Source organism: Hippopotamus amphibius, chromosome 2 (genome assembly GCF_030028045.1).
Source record: "Hippopotamus amphibius kiboko isolate mHipAmp2 chromosome 2, mHipAmp2.hap2, whole genome shotgun sequence".
Classification (NCBI taxonomy): Eukaryota; Metazoa; Chordata; class Mammalia; order Artiodactyla; family Hippopotamidae; genus Hippopotamus; species Hippopotamus amphibius.
The window spans coordinates 71,454,041-71,467,880 of NC_080187.1; the positions used below are offsets into that span (position 1 = coordinate 71,454,041).

A 13,840-nucleotide genomic window follows, 5' to 3' on the forward strand; every position below is an offset into this window, starting at 1 on the left:
GATGACATTAAATCACTAATGTGCAGATTTTTTGCTGCACCATTGTCAGATCTCATCACTACACCCATTTTTTCCTTACGCCATTGTTCTCGTTTGACCTATGTAAGTCTTATCTCCCTAGTGACATCCAGAGGAGGGGTTGCTTTTTCTCCCCTTGCACCTGTAGGACCTAGCAAGGGACACTTAAATACTTGCTTTGTATGAGGTATTTTTGGTACAGGTAATAATAGTAGTTGCCAGCACTTTAAATCTAACCTTGAGCAACATCATCGTATGTGTTCTGGTTGACCATCCGCTCCACGATTTTAGCAGCTTGGGTCACTTTGGTGATGTCATCACTCTGTGGAGATACGGGGGCCACAGGTCCTCATAAGCCAGCATCTGGGAGGTCATGCCCTGAGCCACAGCCCTGACTCGCAATTGGTTCAGCAATGCCTGACACCACCCACGCCAGATAGCTCTGTAAAGGTATCTCTTCATGCCTCAGGGCCCAGTTCTGCCCACGACCCTCTTCTGGGAACGCCCAGCTTACAAGTGGCACAAGGAGTCTGCACTGCCCTACTTGGCCCCGGGGCAGAGCCTGCCTCCTGCTCTTTCATCCTGAGCTTATTCTGGAGAAGGTGTTGTTAGCACAAGACAGGACACTGAAGAGAGCCCAGGAAGGGTATTGGAGGGGAGAGCAGACAGGGCAGGTAGGAGGCTTCTTTGGTGGGGACAGAAGTTTCACCAGCCCGAGCAATAAGCACTTCTGTTGAAGGTCTCAGAGATCTTCTGGTCCAACTTATTTAGTCAAGAGTTGAGGAGGACACAGAGGCCCAGGGAGGGGAAAGAGACATGATTTTACACAGGAAGTACAAGGTAGAGCTGACTCCTAACCCAGGGCTCTGCCCACAGCCCAGGCCAAAGAGAAAGCAGGAAGTTTCACCTCAGGGTAAAATGACTTATTCTGAACAACAACAACAGAAAACCCAAGATCATCATTATGTGAAATTCCATAAATCCATAATGTAAACCATTTAACAGGTTAATAGAGGAGCAAAGAGTTTGGGGCTGGCAAGAAGGGCCTAAAGAGTTTAGGGCAGGTAGCAGGAATGAACCAGTGGCCTGGGCAGCCCTCCAGAGGGGCTCCAGAGGGCCAGGCCCATGGCTCCCAAGGATGAGATTTCCCAGGGCTGACAGTGTCAGACAGTGGTTAACAGAATGGGTTCTGGGACCACACAGACCTGCATTCCCATCCCATCCCACAGATTAGGAGCCAAGTGGCAACTCTAGGTAAGCTACGTCTCTGTGCTTTAGAGTACTCCTGATACAGTGGGGATGGATAAGCTACCTGCGCCATAGGGTCGCTGTAGGATTAAATGTAATAATCACCATGGTGTTAGTAACCCAGTGCCCGGTGGTGATGGTGGTGTCAGAGGAAACATGCAGCCCAGTGTGGTGGGGGCTTACAGTCACATGTGGGGGCTGCCCTTTGAGACTCTTTTGTTGGTTTTCAAACTGACTCCAAGTTTATCTCAGAAAACTGACCAAGGACATTCACTGGAGTCTTATAATCACAATCCTTAGAGTTCACCTGGTGCCCGTTACTCCCCCTATTCCACAGCAGGAATCCTTTCCCCTCAGCAGCTTCCTGGCAAACCTCTCTCCCCACGTCAGGCAGTATCTTCTGTGGCCGCACAGCCTGTTAGCTGAAAACTACTTCCCTGGGCCTCATATCCATGGTCCTAACTCTGTCCTCCAGTCACAGAGATTTGTGTGCCAGGTGACAGCTCCTCTGATGTGGGAGGACAGTGCCTCATCCCTCGAGTCAGCACTCCTTCAGGTGAACCCTCTGAGCTCTGTCAGCCTGCATGGCATATTAACAGCCACCACCTCTCAACCACCTCAAGCAAGTACTATCTTAGGGGCTGTGCATATATTATCTTGGGTTCTCACGACAGTCTTGCAAATCAGGTATCATTAGGCTGTCTCTACAGAGGAGGGAGCTGGTTTTTAAAAAATCCAGCTCAGTGGCACAGCCGGGTGTACATTCAAATCTGTGGACGCTGGGGCCCATGCTCTCAGCCCCACACAGAGAACTGTCCCTCCCCAGCCTGACCACCCTTTCCTGGTCCTGGGAGACTCAGGGCTTCAGATGCGCTGAGGAGAAAGTATGGTTCCAGAAACTATGCTACTTGAGCAGACATAACTCTTTGTTGATTCTGACTGAAACATGTGGCCTCTGAGTCCTTTTCCCCATTCCTGCCCTAATCTCTCAGATAAGACAAACTTACATTCATTTCTGTACATTTACCCAAGTCATTAATGAGACAGAAGCCTGAGATCTACCATTGCAGGCCTTCCTACAGAGTCTTATGAAGTTGTTCTGCTTTCTCCTCTCCCACACACTTGAGTTTTATACCAACCTAATCAAATCCATGTCTTTGAGAAAGAGGTATCACTGTTCATGTGCTGGGCCTCAGGAAAGGGGAAGGCAACTGCTACCCCTACTCTGTTCTACAGACAGCCTGGCCCAGTACTTGGGATTCCCAGTTAGAAATCAATTCCCTTGGGGGGAGGTTGAATAGAATACTAAAGTATTAACTGGCTATGTTATAACCCCCAGTGTCCTGCTCTACTGTACTTCTTGGTCCAGAGGGCTGGAATCTGACTGCATTACAGCCTTCTGTGTTAGCCAAGCTGGAAGAACTCAGTGTGGTCCTGCCTCCTTGAAGGTTTTAGACACCAGCTCTGGTAGGGCTGAGACCCAAGGACAATATTCAGTCTCAGTCACAGGGATCTTTCTTCTGGTCTGTGGGTCCTGGGGACTGCAGTTAAGGTTTCTTTAACAAAGGTCCCAGTACAGAGCCCATAGCCAAACCCCTAATGGATCTTCAAGCGAAACTTGACCCAGGCCAGCAGCCCCTCTGAAGCCCCTAACCTCTAGGGAATGGTGCAAGGGAAGTTAAGGGTCTGGACAGGGCAACCAGCAAGGCAGGGACTTATCTTTCACCTCAGGGTTCCAGTGCCCAGCATGGTCATGATTGCCAAGTGCTCCACGATTAAATGAAACGGAATTGGGCGGTTCCTATTAAGCCAGGGCCGGGAATCCACAAACCTCCCTAAAATGTGACTTTATCAGGGGCATGGAATTGAGTGGACGTGGGCATACTTCAGACAAAGCAAGAGTATCATCTGGCTTCTGTTCTGGGGTGGAGCAGAACCGCTTCCCTTAGAGCTGTCTGGGAGCTCTCCGAGGTGCTGAACTCGACCCTGGCTTCCTGTGGACTTGTCCTTCCCTCCGCACCGCAGGTTAAACTCATCCTGATCTCCATACTGGGACTCTGCCTGCGGACCCAGCTCGCTTGTGCGCGTGCTCTCTCTCTCTCTCTCTCTGTCTCTCTCTCTCGCTCGCTCGCTCTCTTTCTCAAAGGGATAAATGTGGCCCCTCAGCATTTTCCTGTGGTGACCCTCCCTTCAGTGACCTATCACTGTTAACTTCCACGATGATCCCCAAACCTATGCTGGCTACACCCACAGTAAGCTCCCAACCATGACCTCTATCACGACTCCTGCATAGCTCTTCATGGCAAATCCAACCCACGGTGGCCACACCCACTGGCTTGGACTCTCTGGTGCCTGTGATCAGCTCCGACTCGGCTCCTGGACCTGAAGGATTGAGTGCAAGTAAACCCAAGGACTGAAGGTCAAAGAGCAAACCACTCTCCCAAACCCCATGAACTTTGACCCAGGGAGGTGGTGCCTTATCCTCACGTGCCACTCTGTCCTGGGAAGACTCCCCAGATCTTCCAGCGTGTATATCAGGCTTTTAATAACATGTGTGTCTTCCGTTGCCCCCTAGCCCAACATTCCTGAATTTCTCCTAGCCTCCAGACCTATATAAAGTTGGGGTGATGTGTGGAATGCCAGAGCTAGTTATAGCTCTCCTCACACCTTCCCACAAGGAAAGAACTGTTCATAAGTATCATGAGCACACATACCCCACCCCGCACCCTTAAGTGTCTGTGAAGCCCTCCCATACAGCCAGCCTTCTGTCTACCCAGGCCACGTCTCTGACCATTCTCTTCTGTCACAGAGAATGACCACTCAGTCATTCTCTGTGGCAGAACCACGGGAGCCCTCACCAAACCTGGGACTCCACAGATGTCCTCTTCCTCATGGCCATCTTCCCCATTTTTTTAGCCACTGGGGTCTTTGTCTTCTCCTTCTCTTTAGTTTTCTCCTGCTTCTCGAGCTCTTCTATGTAGGCATCGTAGATCTCCCACTAGGCAAGGGTGAGAAGAGAAGGACCAACTCAGGGCAAAATCTTCACCCAGCCAGATCCTCTTTAGCCTTTAGGGCTTGAGGAGTCAATCTTTAACCTATCACAGGCCTTCATAGTATCCTCTACTTGGCCCAACTTAATTATGCACTCAATGTCTGTCTTCCCTGCTAACCATCAGCTCTAGGACAGGAATGAAGGGATTCTCAGGGCACCCCTGGGCTGGGCTTTCCACCCTGTAACCCAGGGGCTGGGTTGTCAGCTGGAGATCAGTATTGTTCTAGCCTACCACCTCCACTAGGCAGAACAAATGGGCAAAGCGCAGCTAGCTCACATTTTTCTTGGTGATTTATGAGACTCTGAACTAGGAAATTTTTTTTTTGAACTAGAAAAATTTTAAAAACAACTCCCCCTAGAGAGACGGGATAAACATATTGGCTCAGGCTGGCTGTCTACAGCCCTGATCAAAGCTTCTCAGCATAAAAAGGTAAACAAAAAGTAAGGGAACCCCTGCTAATTGGATCTGACAGCAAGAGAAGCCCAAGGATAGTGGCCTAGGAAGCAGCACAGATCTGGGGCTGGGTAAATGCCCCAGGTCGCACTGTGTGTTCCCCAGAGCTGAGCAGTCACTGCCACCTGGAGGCCAGATAGGCACACCTTATATTTAATAATTTACACATGGGCCGGTCCTCCACACTGTACTGTACTTCAATGTTTGTTATCTCATTCCAAGCCCTCCAATGACCCTGTGAGGCTGCTTGTCATCCTCATTCGACAGAGAAAGAGCTGAGGCATTAAGGGTGACATGGTTTGCCTAGGGTCTTACAGTGTGAGCAGCAGAGTTGGGCGCTGAGCTCAGGTCACCTGGCACCATACCCTGCCCAAATCAACATGGCTCTCCAGTGGGACCTGAGGGGGAAGGAGGATCTGCAGAAACACTGAAGGCTGCTGGAAGGGCAGAGGCAGAGTGCTAACACTTCAGAGTCAGCCGCGATGCAGAGATTCCATGGGAACGAGTGTTCCCCCCAGTCTTGGAGGAACTTCCAGAAACCACACCTGTTTCCCCCGTGGACAGTCTTGCCCTGGGCTGATTCAGAGTTCTCTGGGTGGGGACCTATTGCCCCACGTGCCTGGAGTTGAGAGACTGGACAAGGAGCAGGGAAGTGAGTGGATGAGGAGGGCAGATTACCAGAAGAATCTGATGGCGCCAGTCTCCTTGTTGCTGAGAGAGCTAGACAAGGATACAGGAGGAGGGACTGATGGCTTTTAGACTGGCCCAAGGTCTCACCTGATTGGCTGTGGCTGAAAAGTTTGTCCTGGGAGGAGGCTCCATCTGGCATTCTCGGTCCTAGAGAACAATAACAGGTGATCCACAGAAAGCCCTCAACTCCTCCTCACTTCACCCAATGATATATCCACAGGTGAAGCATTTTGTTGGAGTTGAGGGAGGGGTGGGACGCAGCACTAGGGAAGTAAAGAATTGCCTGGGCAAAGGACAAAATGATGCAGTGAAAGCCTAAATTATCCATCCAGGCCTCCTTCAGAAGAAGCCTAAGCTAGAAAGTAGAGGCAAGGAAGCCTGATTATGCCTGTTTCAACCAGGAAGAACACCAAGTGGGGGATGGACAGATTTGCAAGAAGTCAGGCCTTGGCTAACCTCCAGATGCTGGCCCAGAGGTCAACCTCTGGCAGGCCATTGAGCTAATATTCCTCACATTGAGAAGGTTTCCCCCCATCGGCTCCACCAGGGGAATGCACCCCCTCCCCATTGTGTATCACCCAGATTACTGAATGTCAACATAGGGACTACAGAGGGTGGTTAGGAGCTGCCAAAATCCCACCCTGTAAACTTCTGCCCTCTGTTCAGGTTGGTTTGTGTAGGACACTGCCTTACATATGTGAGTCTCTCGCCTGAAACCCTGAGAAGTTCTGTTTGTCCAGCACTCAGGGTCCTTCATGCTTATGAGCCAGGGAACTACCACCTAGTCTATCTTGGAGATCATCAACTTTAGTCAAACTGGCTCCTAATCTTGCCTCCCTGGCACATTCTGGCCTCCCCTTCCTTCCCCAGATCCTGACCTTCACTACAAGGCCCAATTCAAGTTTCAGTCTCTCAGTAGATGGATCTAGCCTCCCTGTCACACCCTCTGAACTCCTGCCTGGATGACTTCCGGGAACCTGAACACATGATCCCGGGTCTCCCTGGAGAGCAAAACTGTTCCACCTGCCCTGTCACCTGCCAGGCTGAGGGCTGCTGGGGCTGGGGTCAGGCCTGCTTCCTCCCTGCTAGGCACCGGGCGGAGCTGGAGGCAAAGGGGCTGGGTGGGCGTTGCTTTACCCGGAGAGGGCTGTTGAAGGTCTGTGAGGCCCTCTCACTGAAGTTGAACTTGTTGGTGAGCTTTTGTTCCTTGGGCTGCTTAGGAGTCATCAATTCTTCTTCAGCTACTTTCTCAGATGCCTGGGAAAAATGACCCACAGGACCAGGACTCAGCTGTGAGAGGAAGGTGGTGTGGGATTGGGAGAGGGGAGAAGTCGTGTCCTGGGATAGGACAGAAGTGGGAGAGAGTGATGATGCCAGAGGTGTTGGCACCTGCAGTCTCTTCTCACCTTCAGCCCCCAGCCCCAAAGGGTCACCAGTCACAGCCGGAGCGGGAAGGGGTGGGGTGGAGAGCAATATTATACAGCACCTCAGCTGCAGGCACATCTGTTTGACTCCCAGCTTCAGCTTCCTTGGGCTCTTCTTCTTCTTCAAGGATTTCTGTTTCTGAAATCACCACCTTGGCAGATTCCTGAGAACCTTGGTAGGATATTGCTGTTGAGTCCAAAGTCCAGCCCACTCCCCCATCCCCCAGCAGGACAAGGCCTTTTTGGTTTCTGCCTTTCAGACCTCGCCTTCCCCAGGGTTCTCCTGGCCTGAGCCTCATGGGTTACCTCCCAGACCTATCCAGACAGGATGCAAAAAGAGGCTCTGCAAAGTTCTGGCTTAGACATCTCCTCCCTAGAGTGACCAGAGAAAAGGGGACCAGGCTCTAGGCTCCAGCCTCAGGCTGGCCCAGAGGCTTACCTGCTGCTAACTCATCGCGGTAGTGCTGCCGCCGTCCTTCATCCGAGTCTTTGGGGATCAGGTTCCCGATCTGGGAGAAGTGAACTGCCAGTTGGTCCACAAAGCCAATTAGCTTATATGTGCCTTCCTAAGAAGAAAGGAGCTAAGTCAGACCAGGGGTCCCCAAAAGGGCTGGAATCAGAACACAGTCTGCCTTCATTCTAAAGGCCTAAGATAGTCCATCTATTAACAGAATTATAAGTTACTAAATCCTCAGTTAACCTGAAGTTTTCACTGCATGCCAGTTTAAAGAAGAGGAAGCAAATGAAATAAAGTTGTTTTTTTTTTAAGTTTGCATTAAGACTTTTTTTTTAAATAAATTTATTTTTATTTATTTATTTAATTTATTTATTGGCTGTGTTGGGTCTTCATTGCTGCACACGGGCTTTCTCTAGTTGTTGCGAGTGGGGGCTACTCTTCATTGTGGTGCGCAGGCTCCTCACTGTAGTGGCTTCTCTTGTTGTGGAGCACAGGCCTTAGGCACATGGGCTTGAATAGTTGTGGCACATGGGCTCAATAGTTGTGGCGCATGGGCTTAGTTGCTCCGCGGCATGTGGGATCTTCCCAGGGCAGGGCTTGAACCTGTGTCCCCTGCATTGGCAGGCAGATTCTTTACCACTGCGCCACCTAGGAAGTCCAAGACTTTTTTTGCTTTCCTTTTCTTTTTAAATCTTATTGAAGTATAGTTGGTGTACAATATCATATAAGTTACAGGTGTACAATATAGTGATTCACAATTTTTAAAGGTTATGCTCCATTTACAATTTTTATAAAATATTGGCTATATTCTCTGTGCTGTACAGTATATCCTTGTAGCTTATTTTATACCTAAGTTTGTACCTCTTACTCCCCTACCCCTATGTTTCCCCTCCCCCTTCCCTCTTCCCACTGGTAACTACCAGTTTGTTTTCTATATCTGTGTCTGCTACTTTTTTGTTATATTCACTAGTTTGTTGTAGTTTTTATATTCCACATTAAGTGATGTCATACAGTATTTGTCTTTCTCTGTCTGACATTTCACTTAGCATAATACCCTCCAAGTCCATCCACGTTGTTGCAAGTGGCAAAATTTCATTTTTATGGCTGAGTAGTTTTCCATTGTATATATACACCACATCTCTATCCATTCATCTGTTGATGGACACATAGCTTGCTTTCATATCTTGGCAACTGTAAACAGTGCTGCTATGAACATTGGGGTGCATATATCTTTTTGAATTAGTGGTTTTGGTTTTTTTGGATATATACCCAGGAGTGGAATTGCTGGACATATGGTAGTTCTTTTTTTTTTTTTCGTTTATTTATTTTGTCTGCGCCGGGTCTTAGTTGCAGCATGCGGGATCTTTTCAGTTGCGGCATGAGGCTCTTCTGGTTGCGGTGCGCAGACTTCTTAGTTGTGGCATGTGGACTTCTTAGTTACAGTGTGCGGACTCTTAGTTGCAGCATGCAGACCGTTAGTTGCGGCATGCATGCAGGATCTAGTGCCCCAACCAGGGCTCGAACCCCGGCCCCCTGCATTGGGAGCACAGTCTTACCCACTGGACCACCAGGGAAGTCCCCTGGTAGTTCTATATTTACTTTTTTGAGAAACCTCCATATTGTTTTCCACAGTGTCTGCACCAATTTACATTCCCACCAACAGTGTAAAGCATTCTCTTTTCAACAAATCCTCGCCAACATTTGTTATTTGTGGTCTTTGATGATAGCCATTCTGACAGGTGTGAGGTGATATCTCATTGTGTTTTTGATTTGCATTTCCCTGATGATTAGTGATGTTGAGCATCTTTTCATGTGCCTGTTGGCTATCTGCATGTCCTCTTTGGAAAAATGTCTAATCAGATCTTCTGCTCACTTTTTAACAGGGTTTTTGTTTGTTTGTTTGTTTTTTATGTCAAGTTGTATGAGCTGCTTATATATTTTGGATATTAACCCCCTTATTGGTCATATCATTTGCAAATATTTTCTCCCATTTGGTAGGTTGACTTTTCATTTGTTTCCTTTGTTGTGCAAAAGCTTTTAAGTTTAATTTGGTTCCATTTGTTTATTTTTGCTTTTATTTCCTTTGCTTTTAAGAAAGAGATCCAAAAAAAATATTGCTATGATTTATGTCAAAGAGTGTTCTGCCTCTGTTTTCCTCTAGGAGTTTTATGGTTTCTAGCCTTACATTTAGGTCTTTAATCCATTTTAAGTTTACTTTTGTCTATGGTGTTAGAGAATATTTTAATTTCATTATTATTTTATATGTAGCTGTCAAAGACATATTTTAAAATACATTATTCCAACTCTGAGCACCTCTGGATTCACCTATCACTGGCTCCTACATCCATACCAAGGGATCCTGTCTCACCTGCCTTACCAGACCTCAGAGAAGTCACACACAGTCATCAAACACACATGACCTGGCCTTTTCTCCACTCTATTTGGTGGATGCCAGTGCTGGATAGATCCTTAGAGACACTAAGTCCCCAGTCCCCCTGTTTCATACAAGAAGATCACAGAAATCTAGAAAAGATTTGGATTTTGCCCTTGTCAAGTCGCACAGAAAATGAGAAGCAGGGCTAGCATTAAAGCCCAGGCAATCTCATTCCTTCCTTCCACAGCAAACAGTTTTTGAATAGACACAATGCATCAAGTATATTCTAGGTTCCAGGGATACAGAGCTTAGCAAAAGCAGATATGATCCCTGCTTTCACAGAGCCTACAGTCTAGTTCCTCTAGGCTGTCCCCTCAGTGATCAGCATCCTAGTCCTAAAGTTGACTTTGAGACCAGAGATCCCGTCCCTTTAAAACAGCAAAAAAAAGTTCTTTCCAACCCTTTTCAAGTCACAGGGAAAATTATCACATTTGTATGACACATTGGGGTAAACTCACCACGGTGGAAACCAACCCATGGGTTGGTACCAGACCCACCTGTCCCTGGAGGACTGCAAGAATCACTATTTCTGCACACAGGTTGGGACGCTCTACCTTAAAAAGTCACCACAAATCTCTTCCTCTCTCAGTAACTCAGAGGGATGGGAAGATGGGACAGTGCAGTGGTTAAGAGCATCGTCTATGGACATGGGCAGAATTGAATTCAAATCTTGATTCTGCTCCCTATTATCTGCATGATCATGGGCTTAACCACTCTAAGCCTTAATTTCCTCATCCGCAAAATGAGGATAATAATTAATTTGCAGGTCCATCAACAGATGAATGGGTAAAGAAGATGCGGTACATATACACAATGGAATATTACTCAGGTGTAAAAAGGAATAAAATTGGGACATTTGTAGAGACATGGATGGACCTAGAGACTGTCATACAGAGTGAAGTAAGTCAGAAAGAGAAAGACAAATATCACATATTAACGCATATATGCAGTACAGATCAACTGGTTTGCAAGGCAGAAATAGAGACACAGATGTAGAGAACAAACCTATGGACACCAACTGGGGAAAGCAGGGGTGGGGTGGGGTGCATGGAATGAATTGGGAGATTGGAATTGCCATATATATATTACTAATAAGAAAAAAATATCAAATTGTACACTTTAAGTAGATGTGGTTTATTGTATGTCAATTATATCCCAATAAAAGTTCTTAAAAATAATTAATTTGCAGGATTGTTAAGTATTGAAAATAATGAAAGCAATCTATTAACACAGTGTCTGACACATAATAAGTGCTCAATAAAAACAGTAGCTATTTTTATGACAATGGAGAATCCCATGGGAATAAATTATCCATATAGTTGTCATTTGAGATTTCACCTTCATCCTGTCCCCACTAGTGACTAGGACCATCCTCTTCAGTTTAGGGATGGAATTCAGATCCCGTTGCTTCTGTGCAAGGAGGAGAGGCATGCCTAGATCCGAACCATCTGTCTCCCCAGGCCAGCACTTCAAGGGAAAGAAATAGCTCTGGAGACGTAAAGCTCTTGGATCTCAGTGAAGGACCAATGAGATGGAGGCCAGCTCTGTGGGAGGATGCCAGGCAGGCCTGGATGGCTGTTAGAAGGTTAGATGAGGTGAGCCTGCCTGGGAACCTATGGTACCCTGCTGGCAGTTGACTCACAGTCAACTGGGCTTCCCAGAGGGCAAGAGAGGTCCATTGACACCAATTCTCTGCCTGTAGCATGCCTCCCATGGCTAGCACACTGAGTCTAAAGAGAGCCTCTTCAGAGGTCAGAAGAACAGGAACCCATAGAGTGCATCATGCTCCAGCATAAGTTCAGGGAGGCAAGGCAGCTTCTCTCTGCCCACTGCCCGCCCCCCCTCCCCCGCCCTTTACAGACTGCCTAAGGGATGCTATTGGCACAACTCAGGAGTGGAACCTCTCAAAAAATACACTTGGATTTGTCCTAACCTCTTTGTGGAGGGGGCTGACCACTCAATCTTGAATAAGAAGCAACCTGTTCAAAAAACAGTTCAAAAAGGAATTCCCTGCTGGTCCAATAGTTAGGACTCAGTGCTTTCACTGCCAGGGCACAGGTTCAATCCTTGCCCGGGGAACTAAGATCCCACAAGCCATGCAGCACAGCCAAAAAAACTGTACATGAATGTTCATAGCAGCATTGTTCATAATAGCCAAGAAGCAGAAACAATGCAAATGTCCATCAATTGATAAATGGATAAATAAAATAAGGTAGAGTCACACAATTGAATATTATTTGGCAATAAAAAGAAATGAAGTACTGGTACATATTACAACATGGATGAAGCTTGAAAACAGTATGCTAAATGAAAGAAGCCAGTCACAAGAGATGACGTATTGTTTGATTCCTTTTTTATGAAATGTCCAGAAGAGGCAAATCCGTAGAGCTGGAAAATGGATTGTGGTTGCCTAAGGCTGGAAGGAATGGAGTGCTGGGGGTGATAGCTAAGAGGTTTGGGGTTTCTTTTGGGGGAAATGAAAATGTTCTAAAATTAATTGTGGTGATAGTTGCATAATCTGTGAATAAACTAAAAGCCATTGAATTATATACTTTAAAACGGGTGATTGACTGGATAAGACATAACGATCTTTTAATATGTTTTTCTAACACTAGAGAGTATCCGCTAATTCAACAAATATCATAAAATTCTTAAACACTAATAATTAAAAACTAAATACCATCTTTAAAAAAATAAATGGGTGATTGTATGGTATGTAAATTATATCTCAATGAAACTATTTTTTAAATTTTATTGAGATATAATTGACACACAATAAACTGCATCTATTTAACGTGTACAATTTGGTATTTTTTTTCTTACTAGTAATGTATATATGGCAATCCCAATCTCCCAATTCATCCCACCCCAACCTCAATAAAACTGTTTTTAAATAAAGAGAAAGAAACTGCTGATAGTAGTTTTCCCACAGAAAAGGACAGGAAAGGGAGGTTTAATTTCCATTGTATTTTCATTGCTCTTTTGACTCTTTTAAAATTAGTACCATGGGTTTCTAGATTTCTATTATATGTCCAAAATTCTGTGTGTGTGTACGTGTGTATGTATATATGTGCATATGTAATTTTTTTTTTAAAGAAGCAGTGCAATGTTACTTTAGAGTCAATCAAACTAGTTCAAATTCTGCTTTGAATCCTGGCTGTGTGACTTTTGTAATTTGTTTTATCTAATTTATCTTTGCTTTCTATAAAATGAAAATAAAAATGTTCCCATATCAAAGGAACCTGAGGATTAAACAAGCTATTCCCCGGTGAAAGCTCTAATATAGGACCTGGCGCTGGCACACTGGCTTATGGAGACCCAACAGTTCATTTTAGTGACAGACACATTGTATACATTGGAAAAGTGTGTTTCCTACCAAATCATTCACTTCAGGGCCCCTGAAAAGAGCGGTTCTGCAGGGCACTTCAGGCAATGCAACTAGCAAGACTTCTGAAGGGAGATTCATAAAGAAATTTCAAAAATCTCTGGAAAACTCCATGTAAAATCTCAGGGATCCAGCCAAAGACCTCCGTTTAAAGGTGATCTCTGTAAGAGCTGAGAGGCTTTTGCAACATAGCAAGTCACCAAGCCAAGGAGCACCTAGAGGCCCCTGCCCCAGAGAAGATGACTTACTTTGAAGCTGTACCTGACGATGTTCTGGGGTGCATGTGGGTTGTTGGCTGTCAGAATCCGGGTGAACTCCTCCTTTAGCTCCTAAGGGAGAGAAGTACCGAGAGGGTCAAATGTAGAGGGCCCCACCCCACCCTCTCTGTTGATCCCCCGGGGTGTCAGCAGACATCTCACACCCTAGGTTCTGTGCAGAATAGATCTCTGAGGCTGGAGGAGGTGGAAGGAGTAAGGGTAGGATGCTGCTTACTTACCGCGTCAGTCAAATCCAGCTGGTCAGGGGGTCTAACTGTGGCTTTGGACTGGGCCCATTCATCTGTCCCTTCCCCTACATCAGTCCCTGAATCTTCATCCTGGACAAAAACCTCATGTGAGAATCAAGAGTGCCTGACCTACTTAGACAAGCAAGCAGTGCTGCAGGAAGCCCTTTCATTCA

General features: G+C 46.4%; 1 protein-coding gene across 1 annotated transcript in view; it reads right to left on the reverse strand.

The window, feature by feature from the left end:
* The window catches only part of DNAI1 (dynein axonemal intermediate chain 1), a 60,323-nt gene that overhangs the window by 26,003 nt on the left and 20,480 nt on the right, over positions 1 to 13,840 (reverse strand). Inside the window, exons 3-10 of the mRNA XM_057721926.1 lie at positions 13,659 to 13,757; positions 13,411 to 13,491; positions 7,326 to 7,452; positions 6,949 to 7,058; positions 6,600 to 6,719; positions 5,550 to 5,609; positions 4,130 to 4,264; positions 256 to 340 (exon numbers count right to left, since the gene is read on the reverse strand). Of these exons, the coding sequence (XP_057577909.1) occupies positions 256 to 340; positions 4,130 to 4,264; positions 5,550 to 5,609; positions 6,600 to 6,719; positions 6,949 to 7,058; positions 7,326 to 7,452; positions 13,411 to 13,491; positions 13,659 to 13,757 (817 nt within the window). The remainder of the gene's footprint in view (positions 1 to 255; positions 341 to 4,129; positions 4,265 to 5,549; positions 5,610 to 6,599; positions 6,720 to 6,948; positions 7,059 to 7,325; positions 7,453 to 13,410; positions 13,492 to 13,658; positions 13,758 to 13,840) is intronic.